Below are 19,526 nucleotides of genomic sequence, written 5' to 3'. Positions count from 1 at the left end.
AATTTAACTCAATGTATATACATATACAAAACTAATACAAACAAAATTTTTTAAAGTTCTTTTATAAATTATAATTAATTAATTACCCTTTACATATCTATTCAAAACAATATAAAATCTGCGTACGTATTAAATTTTTTTTTTTATAATTCTTTTCTCATAAATTAAAATTTTTAAGCTTATTTTCAATTATTGTACTTGTTACTTACATTGTATAAAATTTTCTTATTATTTTTGCATTTTGCTATAAAGGAAACAAAAAAACAAACTTATATTTTTTTTAAATAGAATTTTCTTTTTTGTTTACATTATAGAGCAAAAAAAAAAGAAAAAGCAAAAGAAAAATAAAGACAAAAATTTTTCTTTACTTTCATATTATTTGGAAATGTTTAATTTAATTTCATTTCGAAATGTTTAAAATAATTTAAAAATAATGTTATGTAATTACAACACAAAATTTATATTTGAAACAAAAAAAAAATTATATTTATTTTTGTTATTAAAAATCAAGAATTTTAAATCATCATTTTTGTTAACTTCAAAGTTAATACCTGTATGTTTACTTGAAAAATTGTACAAAATTTTCATTTTTAAACAATTCAATTTTGAAATTATACAAATTTTGTAATACATCACATGCGATACGTTTTCGATGTTTTTAATTTTTAAAATTAATTTTAAAAAAAACTTGTATTTAAATAAGCTTTCCCATAATTCCGAATGGTAACAGACAATAATATTTTTTCTATGTCAATTTTAATAATTAAAACATATTGACTTTGAGTATATTTAGAAATTCAATAATACAAGAATATTAGTCAGAAATTAATAGAAAATAAATTTGTTTAAAGAAGATTATAGAAAACAATTTTACTTTAATAAGCATATAATTTTAAATTTTTAAATTAAGCTTTTCATTTTAGTGTAAGAATTACGAGTATTCAATTTCTATTTAAAAATTTTTACAACAATTTTCTTTTATCGTGTTCCCTTCTCCTTCTATTCAAATTTGTGTTAAATAAATTGAACAAGGAAATATTGAGCCCCACAAATTTTCGTCGATTAAATGCATAAAAATTTATAATGTCCCTTGATTCCTCTACTTAATAATAGAATAACGAGCCCCAACCGACAAATTTCTATTGATTTTTATGAATTATTTTATTAGAGTTCATACTTTATTCCAAATACCTAAATTATTGATTGAAAATACCTTTTTTTACTATTGCCATTTGTTAAATAAATTTTTATAAAATTTTGATTAATTATTTTGTAATCGAAAAGGAATTACAATAAAAAATTTTAATTATTTAAACAATTTTTAAAATTATGAATAAGTTTCTAAAAATCTAAACTTTTCGCCAAACTTTACAAGAATGTATGTATATCGAAATTTTGTTAATAAAATTTTATTGTTTAAAGAGCAAAACTAATGTGTGGATGTTAGAATAAATATAAATAAAACTTGTACAAGATAGAAATTTTTAAAAAGCTCACTAATAGCATTAAGTATAGTATAAAAAATTATATACATGTTTATATAATTTTCATTTTATTACAATATTCTTTTTTAAATGGCTATTAAATTTTAAACTTAAAATTTAGTAAAGCAATTGTATACAATTTTATCATGTATAGAAAAATTATAATAGCAGACATTTGATTTATTCTACAATATTTACATGCAGTGCTAAGCATATTTATAAATTTTGTTCGACATACGTGTATCTAAAAATATTTCAAGTGGTCAAAAGGAAAAAAAAATATACATTGGTGTGATATGGGAAATATTTTTTTTAAATCTCTTGGTTGATTCATATACAGTAACAATTTAATAAATTTGGTTAAAATTAACATTTCAAGTCAAGAATGCGGAAGAAACTTAGTATAATCAACATTTGAAGTCAAATGTGTTATTTGCATATTGCATAGATGTTCGGTTTCTATTTTTGTATCAGCAACAATAATTGTTATTTTAAAATTAATATTAGAAATTTTTAAATGACCTGTTTTTTTAATGAAACACCTGCAAATTACTGTGAGGAAATTGAAACCATTACGTGACTAACTTATTATACGTGTACTGATATTCATATGTACATCAATTATACAGTTTTAAATAAATTTAAATATTGTCGCTTCAAACCAGAACAAAATTTAATCATGAAAATTAGTTAACAAAATTCTTCCATTAATGATTTATTATAAAATTTTCGACAAAGTGAATGCTGTTCTATTAATATTTTTACTACAACGTTTTATACAAATATTTCAAAATTCTGAACTTTAAGTTTACCTTATTTTCATTAGTCAAACTGTACTACGTCTAGAACGGACAACATAAAGTGTAATGTTACATTTAAATATGACAAAAACCCTTTTCATACAATGTGTATTTGCAACATTTAGAAATATTCAACCAAAACTACATATGTATATCACAATATAGTGCAATGCACTCTTCAAAACATTTTCCATTTGTTACTCTATTACATTTGCGCATATAATCCTCCGGCTTTTTCTAAAAAAAAAATTATTTATATATAATAAAATTATCTTTCTTTGATTTCCTTACTCTTTAATGTATTTATGAAAATCTTGAATTTCTAAATAAAATTTTATATTGATACAAAATTTTATCACTATTAATATTCTAAAATATTTTTTCCAATTTCCGACTTAAAATTACCAAACTATCTTTAAAATTCATTTGAACTTTCATCGTTTTTTGTATTATTTTGTTGTTCTTTTATATTATTTTATTATAGTCGAATAATTTGATGGGTCTCTTAATATAAATATTTTCCGACAATGATAATGTGTCAGTTGATCTGATGCCCTCTTTAAGATCAATATGGGTATTCAATATATATGTATATGTTTGCATATGTGTGCATTTATGTATATAGGCAACAATAAATTTGATTGGATTATTTTTTTTTTTTGCTTCTGAATTAAAATTATAATTTTATTTTTTTATTTTTATTTGGAGTACAAAGAAATAGTTTTGAATATGAATTGAAAAATTGTATCATGTATGTACTTCTTATATTATATTGTGTTTAAGCACGGGAGAAGGCAGGCAGCCAAGAAATGGTATTTTGACGCCGCAATTTATTTTCTTCAATTTTTGTTTTTGTTATTTTTAAATCAAATGTATTGTCGTATAGAGTATTACAGAGTTTATTTGATACAAAGATAATTTGTATAATTAAAGTTGAGTATACCAAAAGAGTTTTTAAATTCGTGTTTCCATTTTTGCTTTTCCCTAATATGGATTCAATTTCAGATTAAAAGTACGAAGTCAATTTCAGATGTTTCCAGAGCAATGCATTTTTTTTTCAACATTACTTCAAATTTCAATTGTAGTTTTGAATTCAGTATATGAATTTGAACCATTTATCAAATATAATTTATTTGCTATAATTTTCATTTTCAAAATAGTTCTAAAAATATCTGTTTAATTTTGCAGAAATTTATTTAGAAGATACGCTGAATTATTCAACATAATTGCAACATTTAATTTTTGAAAAGCGCAATATATCAGTAGCTTAAGGGCCTACACATACAGCGTTGAAAAATTTCGATATTTATAAATTGTAATTATTGCAATAGTTAAACAAGTTGGCCTCGACCATTTTTTATTTCTAGTTTAAATAAAATAATATCAAATCTGTTATACCTTGTACAATTCAATCTTGAATTTAAGAATACTATTTATGCAAAAAAGAAACACATATACTTATGATCATATATGTATGCTTGTTACTATTAAATAGAGCTATTTTACTTTTTTGTTCATTTAATCAATGAATTTCATTTAAAAATTATTTGATTTTTCTTTTATCTTATTTTGTGTGTGTATTTTTTTTTTTTGTTTTTTACTCTATCTTGAGCTCTTTGACACTCCGTTTAATTATAATGAAATTATTCATTTGTTATTGAAGGAAAAGAAAAAAAGAAAACTATTCGTAATTGGTGAATGTTCTTATAAATCATTTATGTGTACTTATTATATAATGTACATATAAGAATAGTAAATGATGATTCAATATTTGAATAATTCTAGACTGAAACAATTTTGTACAATTTATCTGTGGTGTCTGTATAGCTGGTGTCAATTTACTAAATTGAAGATAATATTTAAAATTATGATGTAATATGAAAGTTTACAATAATAGTTCTGATTTTTTTTATTCAACTCGTAATTTATACAGGCTTGCATTCTTTGCTTATCAAAATATATTTTACTTATTCGATTAATTTTATGCCTCATTTTTATAATAATAATACTGTTAAATAATTTCGTTAAAAATATAACTATCCTATTGTTATAAACGATCATCTTGAAATTTAAAAAATTTTTATACATTCCATATAGTAAGAATAATTCAATGGATACGTTCACTCTAAAGCTCTTTACTGCATAAGACAGTATCCTTAAATTATTTATTGGTGCAAAATATTATTGTTCAAATTTTATTAAAAAAATTTTTAAAAAATAAAAATGGCAATTACATGGTGGATAACAGGTGACATGTGTATTTGTTTTATTTCTTGTTTACATTTGACATTTTACAATAATAATGAAAAAACGTCAAATTAGTAATTGCAAGATCTATTACATTGCTTTGTGTACCAAAAAATATGCTCGAAACTTTTAAGTAAATCGCTTTTGTCAACTAAACTGAATAAATAGCAATTTGTAAATAAATAATTCACTTTTGTATGTAAAATGCAATTGCACTAAAATTTAATATATTATTTACTAATTTAAATAACTATGTAATAAATATATTCGTAAATGCAAGCGTATATTTAATAAACGAAGAACTTTCAAATCAATTTTGAATTTTAATTTAAAAAAAGAACCCTTAAAAATTTAATTCCCTTTATTTTCAATTTTGTATTACAAATTCCGCTTAAGTACTTGACTAGTATTAATAGAATTATTTCCGAAAATCGTACAATAACATTTACCATGAGCATAACAATACTTAAGTATTTAGAAACATTCAAAATAGTTTAATTTTTTTTTTCTAAATTCTCCAACGTCTTAAAAATTCAATTTCAAATTTTGAATAGAAATTATGAGAATTATTTTGAAAGCATCGCCCATCTTTTTCAATAAAATTCGGTTAGTATAAAAATATCTAGTAATAAATATTATTTGCAAAAATCATTATGATTATCTCATATTTTTGGAGCAATACCCTCATTTATTTTATAACTTAAAAATTTATTACTTTAAATTATTTTATATTTTATTTGATTAATTATGACTGAAATAAAAGCAGACCATTTCAATAAAGTTAAATGAACTTTTGTAATATATAAAAAAAAAAACTTTTTTATTTTTACATGCATATTAAAACCAATACATTATTTTTTTTTTAGTATAGCAAGTATAACAGTTAAGTACAATATTATTATTTGAATTAAAAGTCTAAAAAAGTATACAAGAATAAAAAAGAAATGAAAGCGGGAAAATACATACTTTGAGGCGTGATTTATTTAATTTTAGGCAAAACATATAATAATATTAACGATACAATTTTATACGTTGAGGTTTACGGCATTTCATATCTATATATTTTCATTTTAATATTAATATTTACCATTCTAATAACTACAATAATAATAATAATAACAAAGAAAATGAAAAATCATGTTCACGTATATGTGAATACATATACATAAAGGTATAGTTATAGTGGTATGTAAATGTACAAGGTATCTAAATATATAAAGATAAAAATCACCTTTTGTTATATCAAAAATTAACTGTTTGACTCCATAAGTTCAGTGCACTCAAAATTTCATTTTTTTTTTGTTTAATATAAAAAGGAGTATAGGAAACTATGTGGGAAAGGAAATGTAATACAGTTATTTTCTAAAAAATAAAAAAAATATTCAAAAGAAAAAATCGATTTATTAATATTTTTAATACGTGCGGTTACAATTTTTTAGCAAAAATGTCAAACATTTTTTGTTTCCATTTCATTTTCAATTGATATGACGTCATCCTTTAACATTTTGTGTTCTTTCATTTTAATTTTCTTTTTTTTTAATTTTTCCTTTCATTTTTGTCAATAAATCGAAATCTTTATTATTCTTCTAAAAATAATGATTATATGATTATACGCATATTGTCATAAAAACAACAAAAAAAAAAAATTCGGCAATAGAAAATTTTCAGTTCTAATATATTTTTTTTGTTATATTTTTTTGCACTGCTTGACATTCCTCCCTCCATTGAATATGTATACAACTCAAAAAAACATGTATATTAGTCATTTTTTACTTAACGTATATATCACGAATGGAAATGTCATAAGAATATCTAGTGGTATAAGTTTCCCGTATGCCGGTATACTAGCTTATATTTAGCACAGTTTATATATGAACAAATCATTTTCCTTATTCTTTTTGTTTTTTATAAAAAAAAAACAAAATCATATACATTTAATATGTGTATTATGGTGCAAAATTGAATTTTTTATTGTCCTCTATATACAAATATTCAATTATACTATATATCGAATGCATGTGCCTATATTATGTATATACATATAATGCACCTGCTGAATAATAGATTTTTCCATAAAAATAATAGCATATAATAAAGTAAAAAATTGAGGTAAATAACATGTTTGAATAAAATTGAAAAAAAAAAATGAAAAAAAATATAAAAAAATTACAATGATGCTTTGAAACAATGAACTAATAATCCTGATATTGAATCGTACGTATAACAGTTATTGAAAAGTGAGAAAGAATTTGTCGATTAAATATGCTGGTTTCTATTATGTTTTTCAATATTCCATTCCAATATTATCCATATTTATTGTCTATTTTTATAGAATTTTGACTTTTTAGAAATAGAAATTGAATGAGTTCGAAAATTTCAAATAATAATTGAGTAATTTATTTTGTCAATTTTTTTTTTCTCCCATTTAGATTTTTAGAATTCATAAGCCATTTTAATTAAATTTTATTTTTACTTTGTTTTCTTTACATCATCATTTTACATTGCTTATATGCACGCAACAAATATTTTCTTATTCATTTCAATTTTAATTGTGCATACATATATATGTGTGATATATAATGAACTACATGTGTGTATAGGAAAATAAAATTAAACTTTGATTGGTTTTTTAAAAGAGATTTTACTAACAATTAAAATCTTATATTTTATACTATTGTAGGGTTTCTACTGAATAATAAACGCAGTTTATATACTCAGGGAAATATCGTAAACAAAGAAAATTAATTTCTCTGTAAAAGAAAAAAACTGTTCTGTAAGTATATGTTTTGTATTTTGAGTGGCAGGGAAGGGGCAAAAAAAATATTGATTTCGTATTCATATTTAATTCATATTATTGAATAAATAATGAATGCTGTATAAATATGAATGATGTTTTGAATATGTATATAATGTCACGCGTTTACTCTGCATACATATATTCTTAATAATGAAGACTGTATTTTATTATTTTGCATATGAAAATTAATAACATAAGTATTTAATTAGCAAAGTGTGTATGTTTATGGAAGCTTATAAAATACACCGTTTTTACGATTGAACTTGAGTTAACTCTATACATTATAAAAATTTATTTTTATATATATATACTTGGGAGATGCCCTTTCTCAAAACTTGTATTTTCAAGTGTACATACTAATAAACATAAAAGATTAAAGTCAGGATATTTGTGATTTTTGTTTCTATGTGTCTGCATTAAATTATTTACCCGATAGTTCCTTTCATTTCAAAATACGAAAACTTTAGAACAAAATTTAGTAAATTAATTTTGTTTTTTCTTTTTTTATAATAAACATTTTGTTCACAAATAATGTAGTCATATAAATTTTTTTTAAATAATTACAAAAAAAAAAATATTTCCTTTCTATCCGAGCAAAAAAAATCTTTGAATTTTGTTTTTCAAAAGCAAACAAATTTTCTTCCTATATGCATAAATACAAAATTATTTTTTTTTTTTCTTAAAATATTATTTTTATAATTTGAAATAAGTTTCCGGCTCTGGTATTATTTAAAACAGAAAAACAAATAAATTTGAGAACAGAAATTGTTAGAAAATGTCGACAGAGAACTAAAAATGAACAATAATAAAGTTCAAAAAATTTCGAATAATTCTGTTTTTTTCATATTACGTGCTTTATTAAATCTATATTAAATTTTTCGGGGGTGATTTTTAAATTTCCTTCAAAACAATATTAATTTAATATGATATAATGTTTTCGTTTATTTTCTAAGGAATTTTCAATTTCAAACAATTGATACCTTTTCAATAACATAATTAATCTATATTGTAAATATACAATGTATGTATGTACTTTAAAATATATATGTATGTAGAATATAAATTAGTTATATTAAACAGAAATTTTGTTGTTTAAAAATAAAATTTAATTATTTCTGTATATATAAATTAATCAGAAAGAAAAGTAAATAAGAATCTGATTGAATTATTTATAGAAATTTTTAAAAATTACAACATCTACATTCCAACAAATATATATACATACATGTTGAATTGGAATTTTTAATTAAATTACATATTGAATTACATTACATTACATGTTGAATTGGAATTTTTAATTAAATTACATATTTTAAAAGGAATATATATAAAAAAAAAATATTTTTATAAAAAATTATTAATTTCATAAAAATCAAAATTATGAATAAATATAAAAATTATAAAAATACAATTATTTTTTTAACAAAACGCATCATATAATGTGGGTGTAAAAAAATTCTTAGCAATTATAAATTTAAAATATCTCTTTTATACACATTAACAACACATACTGAACGAGATTTGTTAACATTTTTTCAATCTTACCATAAATACACAAACATAAACAAATCTTATAATCTATCGCTTTAAATTTAAAATTCAGTTCTATTCTTTTAAAATTTTTGCTACATTTAGGCAGAAATTTCAAAAGATTGCAACAAATGTAATGTTCACATATGTATATGCGTACATACAAAAAAAAAATATAAAATTTTTCAAATTCCTACAAAATGTATACCATAAAATTAAACACAACTTTAAGAAATTAAACGAAAACAAAAATAAATTTGATTTTGTCAGTATAAAAGGATATTTGCATATACATAGGAGGAAATTTTGAAATATGATAATTTATACGATTTTGTTTTTGTTTTTTTTTTTTTTTGTTTTGATTGTTAGATATGCAAAAATATAAATCAAGAATTTAATACAAGAAATGTTAGAATGAAAATAAAAACAAATATTAATTTTTGTATAACAGTTTCTATACATCTATACATAAGAATGTATGAATACTTAAAATGTATGTTAAATATTTATAAAAAGTTTAAATTGAATTTTTGATTGAAATGCACAATTTTGTCAATTTAAAAAAATATTTTTTTGTAGAAACACATTATACATGAACCCAAGAATTTGTTTGGTTTTTGATTAAGGTGCTTATATCGAGCATACTTACCTAAAAAGTCAATAGGTCTAATCAACCTTAAAAGTTGTTGAAATTTTCAAAAACATCAAAAAAAAAATCTATAATCTATAGAAAATAAAAACATTGAGTAAATTTAGTCTTTCTTATAAGTTTGTGCCATGTGCTTTAAATAAAATAAAATTTTCTTAAAAATTGTAATATTTAAAATTGCATTTAAAAATTATAAAATAATTTCAAGCAATCATTATATGAATGGTTGTATGAAATAAAAATAAAAAAGGTTACGTAATAAGTATTTCAGAAATCAGATTAAATGTAAAAATAAGATTGAAAATACTTAAGTGAGAAATTATACTTGAATATTGCCAGCAAGTGTGAGTAATGAAGCTCAATTCATAAAAACAGGTATTATTTGCACCTTAGTTTGTTCATCTATTTTTTTTATGCAAAATTCTGTGTAAAAGAAAAGACTAAATAGGAAAAGTCGACTACCACTCTTAGTACGCTTTCGCTTATAATACCGATTGCTGATTTTCTGTGGCAGGTATAGTTGCTATTTTATTTTAATATTTGATGAAATATTCATTCATTAAAAGTTTTAAAATAACCACCATAATTATTACAACATATAATCATGAATTTTCATATTTTTCATGAAATTTCATTTTATTCAATATATCAGAGCCAATTTTTTACAGCCAAATACTCACTTTGATTGTATTAATTCTATAAAGGCCTGAATATTATTACTTGATATTAATATTATATTATACGCTTTTTATATTTAACAACTTATGCAGTTAATTGTATTATATTATTGACCTATATATTTCTTTTACAATAAATAAGAATCACTTTGTATAACAAAACTCAAAACGTAATTGCTATGAGAAAAATTTTTTTTTTTAAATGTAGAATCAAAATGTTAATAAAAGTACAAGGGATTGAGTGTTTGCTTTTTTCATATTTTTTCAATTAAATTTATATACAATAGGCATCAACAGATCTCTCATATCAATTTATTTATAATAGGCTTAAAATAACACTTAAAATATGATAAATACAATCAGTTGCTTTTTAAAAATTTATTAACTATATATAAATTATAAGAAAGTATATATAATTTCCCTTGTAAAAAAGTTTATTTGAGTAATCGTATGTAGGTTGAGTAATCGTTTGTACATAATATAAAATATATCGGATATTATTCAACAAATTTCTTCTCCCGTTCAAACTTAATTTGATTTAATTAAGTTAGATAAATTAAAATTTTCATTGTCTTCAACAATTTTCTTTGAAATCATTATAGAAAAGTTTTAATTGAGATATGAAATTTTACTCTTTTTTAACACTATTTGCTAGTGTTAGACTACTTAATATTACTAAAAATTTAAGATATTTTAAAACATATAAAATATAATTTCAAAATATCTTATAAATCACAGATTTAATTGGTCGGGATTCGAAGTTATTAGAATTTATTAATTTCATTTTTCGAATTTTATAAATTCAAAAAAATCAGAACTTTAAGAATTTGTCATACTGAACTCGAGAGAATATTTTTTCCATTAACATATACAATTCATTTTACTAAATTTATTTTATTTATTTGTTTCTTTATAGTATTATTTATACCCTCAGCTGCCATTACTCAGCTCAGCTCAGCTGCAAAAGATACAAAATTATTCCAATAATAAACCTTTATTATTTATATAAAATAAAATTGCATATATTTAGGGACTATTAAAAAGTCAATATTTTAAATTAATTTTTAAAAATTTTTTTTCATGTTCTTCTTCTTTATTTCATCAATAACATATGCAAAAATAACAACTTTTAAAATTTAAACGACATGGGATATATACAATTTAAATTATTATTGCAAAATTTTGTATTAAATTTTTGTAATGCACTAAAGTATAATTTAAAAAAATGAAGGTACATTTTATGTACTTTTTATTCTAAATAAGAAAAAATTTAGGTCATATTAAAAAATTTTTTTTCTTTTTTGTTTTTGCTAAACGTTTTAACCTTTAGACATTTTCAATAGAAAATAAAAGCATTTTTTCTTGTTTTGTTTTTCTTATGCATATTCTTTTATACTTATTAGTAGTTGTCAGTTTTGCCACACTTTTGAAAAGACGACAGTTCAGTTCAGAGTCCTTTTCAATTCATATTTTTTCTTCTTGTTTTTTTTTTCTCTTAGTTTTTCTTTTTCTACTTTATATTTTCCAATAAACAAAACCCATACTAGTATACTAGTATACTAAACATAAAATAATAGAAAATATTACTTTTTTTTTCGTTTTTTTTTTGTGCTGTTTCTGTTGCTTAACTATTTAGAGGATTTCATAAACATACATAGATTGAATAGAGGGTAATTTTATGCTTTTCTGATTATATTTCCATATAGAATATACATGTTTGCTTAATATATTTTTTATAGGGATAGGAAGGAACAACAAAAAAAAAAAACAAAAGAAAGAAGAAAAAAAATAAAATAAATTTCTTCACCCACCAACCTGTTACCACCTTGTATAATTATGGAAAAGTAGTATACATATAATATTATAATAATATTATTATTATTATATGAGAGAAGGTTTTGATCGAGGTGATATAGAGAAGTGTAATTTTTAACTTAAAAAGTTCTTAAGTATCTCTGTTTTGAATTGAATATAATTTGCACTTTAGTTCTACAATGTTAGAAAATAAAAACACATTTTTTTTGCATTTTTTTTTTCTTTCAACTATTTCTTTCATTTTTACCCTATAAAAATTAGTAAAAAGAATAATAATAATGTGTATGTTTTTTTGCATAAACTCATATACAATGGCATAATACTTTAAGGGAACAATATTGTACATACATACGAGTACATACATGTTTAGTGTTTTAAATATTTATAAGCATAATATTCATGAAAATATATTAGGAAAAAATAAAATATAAAGCTATAATATAAGCTAAGTATAGTGTGCATATATATGTAAGTGTATAATACAAAAAGAAAAAATAAATAGCTATATGTGAGGAAAAAAAGAGGAAACAATGAAATGTCAAAATCAATATATATATTTAAGGGTTCTGCTGAGTGAAAACAAAGAAAAGAAAAAAAATTAAAATAAAAATTAGTTTTTGCAATCGTAACGGGGGTTGCGATAAGAAATTGTGAAATGATACTATTGAATTCGATATTTTATAACAATATTACATTAAGCTAATTTTTATACACTCATTCTATTTGAATATGCGAATATAAAAATTAATATAATGTAAATATCATATATTTAAGCTTATTCCTATAAGATTTCTTTTGTAAAATAAATATTATAATTGTCGTACAATTTTGCAAAATGTGTGCAACTTGCATAATTATGCCAAAGACAATATAAACAGGGATAAACTGATAAGAAACTTTTTTTCAAATTCAAGATTAAACAGTATAATATGGACGCAATATTCTGATCTGAAGACAACTAGTGAGGGTCAAGAAAATTGGGTATTATACCTTGAACCTAACGCCTACATTGCGTCCTATGCAGTTCCTTAGTTATTTAGTATAAGTATTGTATTGTATTTCATTGTGCACACAAAAATAAATGAGGATTAATTTATGTATAGCACGATTGACACAAAAATAACAAAATCTTGCACAATAGCGTTTAAAAAATATTCTGGTTTTAATTTGTAATTACAATGAAACCATATATAGGTCGCAACCTGGAATGTTATAGTAGTAAAAGATTCTGAATAAAATGTGCTTTAAATTGCGCTATATATGTATTTTATAAATGAAGAAATCTGGTACGGCATTCCCACATAACTACTAAATTTTCTATAAAAATCGTAACAAATTCACTCAATTCTTTTATGTTTTATGACAAGTTGTTTTTGTTTAAGATTAACGAAAATATTCAACACAAATTTTCATATCATTCACTAGAAAATTACATTTTTTCAGTTGTTCTGTTTATACCGTAATCGAATGATATTTATTTATTTATAAATTATTTTTTATTCATTTTTTTTTTTGTTTTGAAAAGGATTATGTTATTTATGGTATTATTTTAGTATAAAAATATTTTATCTAGAAAGTTTTATCTATTTACAGGTACTATACTAAATTAAATTATTAACGATCATAATTTTAATTGTATAAGTGAGGGTTTTTAGTTTATGAATGATTATATTCCATATATATCGATAGATTCCATATATACTGATATATGACATATGGAGTACAGGCGATCATGCCGAATACAAATATCACAGTTTTCATTTTAAACTAAATAATAATACACAATTACCTATACATACTCTAATTATCTTATCTCATAATTATTCGTTTTTCAGTATAATATTTTGAAATAAAATGTGCCACCCACACGAGTTTCATTTTGTTTGATAAGAAAATAAGTTCGAAATAAATCAATGATTTTTGAAGAGTTTATATACATATATTATAAGGGCAAGTATAAAGAATAAATTAACACAAAAAAAAAAATATTTGTATTTCTGGGAAAAATAATTTTTCTTCAAAATTTATTAAATACATAGAGTACTTATATTGGGCGTTGATATTGCAAAAGTTAAATTGTATTTTGAAGGAAATTTTTGAATTCATTGTAAATTTTTAATGAAATTTTTAAAATACAAAAATATTAAATTTAAATTCAATATTTTTGTATTTATATAAATTTTTAATTTTTTATTTGATTGGGTAAATCAAGCGTAAAACATTTTGAAGGGATTTAAGAAATGGAAAATTTTAAGTATAATATTTTTTTTAATTAAGCTCAAGAAATGAAAAAAATGGTTAAAATTTCTGTTGGAAGATTTAAAGGTGTAAGACAGACCAGATAATGCAAAAACAAATTGTAAAATTTAATGAAATTCCCAATAATTATGAATTAAATTATGAATTGTTATAATATGTATTTACATTATACGAGTATTACAAAATACAATATAATTTGTATTTTTCAATGCACTTTACACAATGCATTTTAATTAAAATAACAATTAATTTAAGCAAAAAACAATATGCCGTCCCAATATTCCATATTGCTTTCCGAACATCGATCGTATACCATTTTGAAAAAAACCCATATTTTGAAGTATATTGAAAATTATATCTATTATTTTAGAGAAAATAGGAATTTCAGATTTTAAATTAAATACTTCATCAACATATCTTCTGTACTAATTTCATAATCTATGTATATATATATATATATATATATATTTAAATAATAGCAATTTTAATTTATTACTTGGAAAATTATGAAAGCAGAGATATTCAAGTTTATTTACATGAATATATATGTATTTATTATAAAAATGTGATTGTATAGTTTAACTACTGTATTTATGAGTATATTATACAATAATAGTTATATTTTTGAATAAATTTGTAAAGCTATCAACTTAATAAATATCTTTATTGTTCTTTATTATTGTTATTATTATTACTGACGTGGTTAATACGTTTTCTATCAGATAACGTCAAAATGGCATTTTTGTCACACTACAATATAATATTGTTATCTTGATTGAACTTAACTATAGAATTTTGATAATTTTTTGATAAAAAAAAACAACAAACATAATTAACATATTAAAAAATTATAATTATAATTGGGTAAAAATTTTTTTATTTAAATTCGCATTATATTTTTAGATCAATAATAATAAATTAATAATTTTTATATTAGTAAATTTTAAAAATAGCAAAAAATTGATTAAAATAAGAAAAAACAGTTTTCAATTAACTTATACACCTCTAATAACGAAAATAGATCAAATTTTGACATAAGCAGGCCCCGTTCTGATTTGTTCGGCGCCCTACGCGATGTCAAAAAGTGACTCTCCCCTGTCTTGAAAAAAAAAAATCTTGGAAAAATTTGGAAGAACTTTTATTTTCTAAATTTTAGTTTTTTTTTTAAGTTATTAATGGCGCTCATGTTTTCCAGCTCACATTGCAAATGTTTACTTTGCATAAATTGTAGATCTGCTCCTGGACACAATATAATGTAAATAAAACTATAGCAAACTTAAACTTATATTAAACGTCAAAGATTTTTCGAACTCGATTAAACTTAAATTAATTTTGGGGTTAATTTCTTGGGGAAGTTTCTTTTTTGCTCATAATTTCTAAACTATCAGTATACTAGTCGCTATAAATAGTTTCCAAAATATTAATAACGAAATTGGTGTTTATGATCTAAGAAAATCTTTATAATTTTAAAAGAATTGCTAATAATTAGAGGGAAACAGCTAAAATAAGTTTGAAATTAAGATTAATGGAATGTAAATTTCAAATATTAGATAATATAAAATCGAAGCTCCGAATGAGTTGATTTTTGTAAATTCTTATACTCACCATTAGGAAAATCACAAAACTTTTCACTTTTGATTATTTTTATATAATTGTATATTTTATTTTAAGAATTTTACTAAAGATAATTATACTTATATAACCTTAGTTTGTATACAATTTCTTTTTTTTATCAAAAGTGAAAACTTATACCATCAAAAGTTATCTTTTTATAGCTTTTTAATGTTACAATCATGTCAATTGCTTCTCTTTGTCCTTAATTTTATAATATTCAATTGTATATGATGATTCTCTTCTTATTCCCACGGAAATTATTTTTCTCTTAATGGTTCTTTTCTTAAATGCGGATTATTTTATATATACGATGATGAAAGGAAAAATTTAAAAAGAAAAATAATAAAATAACTAATAAAAAGTTTATTTTTTTAAGTGTTTTCAAGTATAAATTTAAATTTTAATTTAAAAGGATTTCATAAAAATCAACATCATTTTTTAAACAATGGTATGTGCTTTACCATTAATATAAATATTAATAAAGTATTAGAATATTTTTGCAGTCTACCTATGTATATTATATCAACAAATTTAAGTTAGAAAGAGAAAAATAAATCATATATATGTATAGTTTTCTTTAATACTTATAACACTTTTATAATGCTTTTATACTATATCAAGAATTTGTTGTATGTAAAACTGTTAAAGAATTAAATAAATGAATGATCAACATGATGTAGAACATGATTTTAGTCTAATGATTAAAATAAATATTTCGGAACCATGAGCATATATTATGGCATTACATTTATTTAATTAATAAAAAGTTACATTTATTAATTATATTATAATATTATAATAGTATATATATATGAATAAAATATTTAATATAACACTAATAATTATAATTAATATATTTAATATAACAGAATACTTTACATGGACAGAAATGTTACAAAGAGAATTTTCTATGTATACCGCTTTTTAATAGGTTAAATCCGGAAGGGTTTGTCGCAAAACAAATCCAAATCTGTTGTGTATCGCAATAATGCAGAATTCGAAAAAAACCCCAAATAAATAGGCGCTCAATATTTTGATATTGGTTAAACTTCTTAAAACTCAAATTTTCGGGATTTTAAATTTCAATATTAAAAGGGTGATTGAAATAAGGAATTTTTGTTTGATTCATCAGATTTAAGCCATATGACAGATTTTAAATATTTTACAGCTCAGTCTGTCCAATTGAATAATTTTTTTTTAAAGTGAGATTACTTTTGCAGCTATATTATTTTTCAAAAAATGTATTTCATATTTGAGGCAATAGTAATTTCGCTTTCTTAGAAAAAATAAAATTCCATAGTTTTGGTCCCTTCCACGCATGCATAGTGCTCACTGTATAACTCACTAGAATACGCTCACTGTAACTTTTATAATATTTATGCAATTTTATAATATTTAATGCTCCATTTAATGCTATTTTATATTTAACAATTATTAATTTTAAACTTATCAATTGATTTTCGAATTTACGTTATTATTGCGAAAATAAACAAATTTTAAGAAAAATTAAGTCTAGATTGGAATTATTAATTTTGGCTTTAAATTCTAACTATATTATCCTTTCGATTATCAATAAGATTTTTTCCAACACAATGTTTCAATTATAGCCAAACAAAGTATAACAATTTTAAACTACATTTTGCATTGTCATTTTAATTAATTAATTGTAATCCAATTATTTTTAAAAAATTATTAATTACAAAAAAAAATTATATTAAAATTATTTCATTGAGAATTATTTCCGTCTGTGAAAAGAATAAAACCGATTATAAATGGAAAAAAAAATTATAATTAAATAAATTCCAATTAATTATTTGAAAATCTGAAGTTAAATCATTTTGAAATTAAATATATTTTTTTTTTATATAAAATCTTTCAGAATATAAGACTTCCTTTTTAATAATTAAAAAAAAAAGGTATAAATTTAATCACAAAATATAAATTTTCTTTTAAACTTTATTTTGTAAACTCAAGTAAAAAGGATAATTAAATTTTTCTCTTTTTTTCTTTTATTTTTTATTTTTAACTTAAAATACAAAAATCTTGAAAAAAACCCATTTAAATTAATTTTATTTTATAATAAGTTTTTTTTTATGCACCATCTTCAACTGGCATATTATATAACTGTATATATAAAAAAGGTAAATTGGAATAAAGAAAAAATCTGAATTAAATGAGTAACCATGATAATAAGTTATTAATTGCAATTCTTTTTTTTTATATAACCAACATACACACAGACCTAAATCCTATATATATATTTAGGTAAGTGTTGCGGTAACATGATTTATAAAACGTGCTGCGATAATTTTTCAATAATTTTTATTTAAAGTAGATATTTTTTTTTTTTGCCATGTCAAAGAAATAATTTGAGAACAAGGTACCTATTAAATGAGGTTGTCATTTGGAATATTATTCATTTTTCTAATTTATATTTCTTTTTTATTACAAATCTTGATTTAGCATCCCTTTAGACAGTACTCCTGTATAAACTCCTTTAAACCATCAATTTCCCTTCAATTGATTTCATTAGTTTTTTTTTTAAACTGATTTAACTCTAAAATTAAAAAAAAGAATTTGAATTTTATCAATATTTTGTCTAATATTCTTGTGGTCCAAAATGAATGAATGGATAATTGAATAATCTTATTGGATTAAAATATTATAATTTTATTTAAAAATAAAATTAATAAATTTTTTTATAATAAAATTTTTATTTTTATTTTACAGGTGCTGGTGAATCGGGAAAAAGTACCATAGTCAAACAAATGAAGTAATTTTGATTTTTTTCTTTGCTTACTAAAAACCATCAAATTTAATTGAATTTAATTAATTTTGTTTTTTTTTTTTCAGAATTATTCATGAGAGTGGGTTTACATCTGAAGATTTTAAACAATATCGACCAGTTGTGTACAGTAACACAATTCAATCACTAGTTGCAATCCTTAGGGCAATGCCAAACCTAAGTATTCAGTATAGCAATAATGAAAGAGAGGTAAAAATTATATGAAATAATTGAATTGAAATAAAAATGAAAGGAAATTTTTGTTTTTAAATTGTATAAAAAAAATTTCTAATTAAAATATTAATTTATAAATTATTGAAGCTATTGAGACTATAGCATTAGCGATTTATTTTAAATTTGTCATATTTTATATGTTAATTGTTTGAGATTATGTCGAGAAAACTTTTAATTTAAATTTGTTCGGAATATTATTAATTATGGTATAATATTAATAATAAAATGTCTAACATTAATTCAATGATTTATTTTAAAAAAAAAAAGAACTTTTGCAATCAATTCTTACAATATATACAATGATTCTACCAAATGTTTACGAATATTGCAATTTGTTATCTATAACAAGGTTATTAGATAAAATGAAAAAAGCCAAATTTTTTATATTTCAATTCGAAAAAAATTTTGCCGGTGCATATAGAAACCAAAATTTTATTAATATATTTAATTTTGTATAATATATAGAGTGATGCAAAAATGGTTTTTGATGTATGTCAAAGAATGCACGATACTGAACCATTTTCAGAAGAACTTTTAGCGGCTATGAAAAGATTATGGTCAGATAGTGGTGTACAAGAATGTTTCTCACGTAGCAACGAATACCAATTAAATGATTCAGCAAAATAGTAAGTGAA

General features: G+C 21.5%; 1 protein-coding gene across 3 annotated transcripts in view; it reads left to right on the top strand.

The window, feature by feature from the left end:
* The window catches only part of LOC129611228 (G protein alpha o subunit), an 88,253-nt gene that overhangs the window by 11,996 nt on the left and 56,731 nt on the right, over positions 1-19,526 (top strand). For all 3 annotated transcript variants that reach the window (XM_055524243.1, XM_055524244.1, XM_055524245.1), the window contains exons 3-5: positions 18,603-18,645; positions 18,726-18,867; positions 19,357-19,517. In XM_055524243.1, the coding sequence (XP_055380218.1) occupies positions 18,603-18,645; positions 18,726-18,867; positions 19,357-19,517 (346 nt within the window). The remainder of the gene's footprint in view (positions 1-18,602; positions 18,646-18,725; positions 18,868-19,356; positions 19,518-19,526) is intronic.

This window comes from Condylostylus longicornis, unplaced genomic scaffold (genome assembly GCF_029603195.1).
Source record: "Condylostylus longicornis isolate FDR11 unplaced genomic scaffold, ASM2960319v2 ptg000048l, whole genome shotgun sequence".
NCBI classification, from domain to species: domain Eukaryota; kingdom Metazoa; phylum Arthropoda; class Insecta; order Diptera; family Dolichopodidae; genus Condylostylus; species Condylostylus longicornis.
Note: the sequence above shows the minus strand (reverse complement) of the source record. Positions and strands in the feature narration are given on the sequence as shown.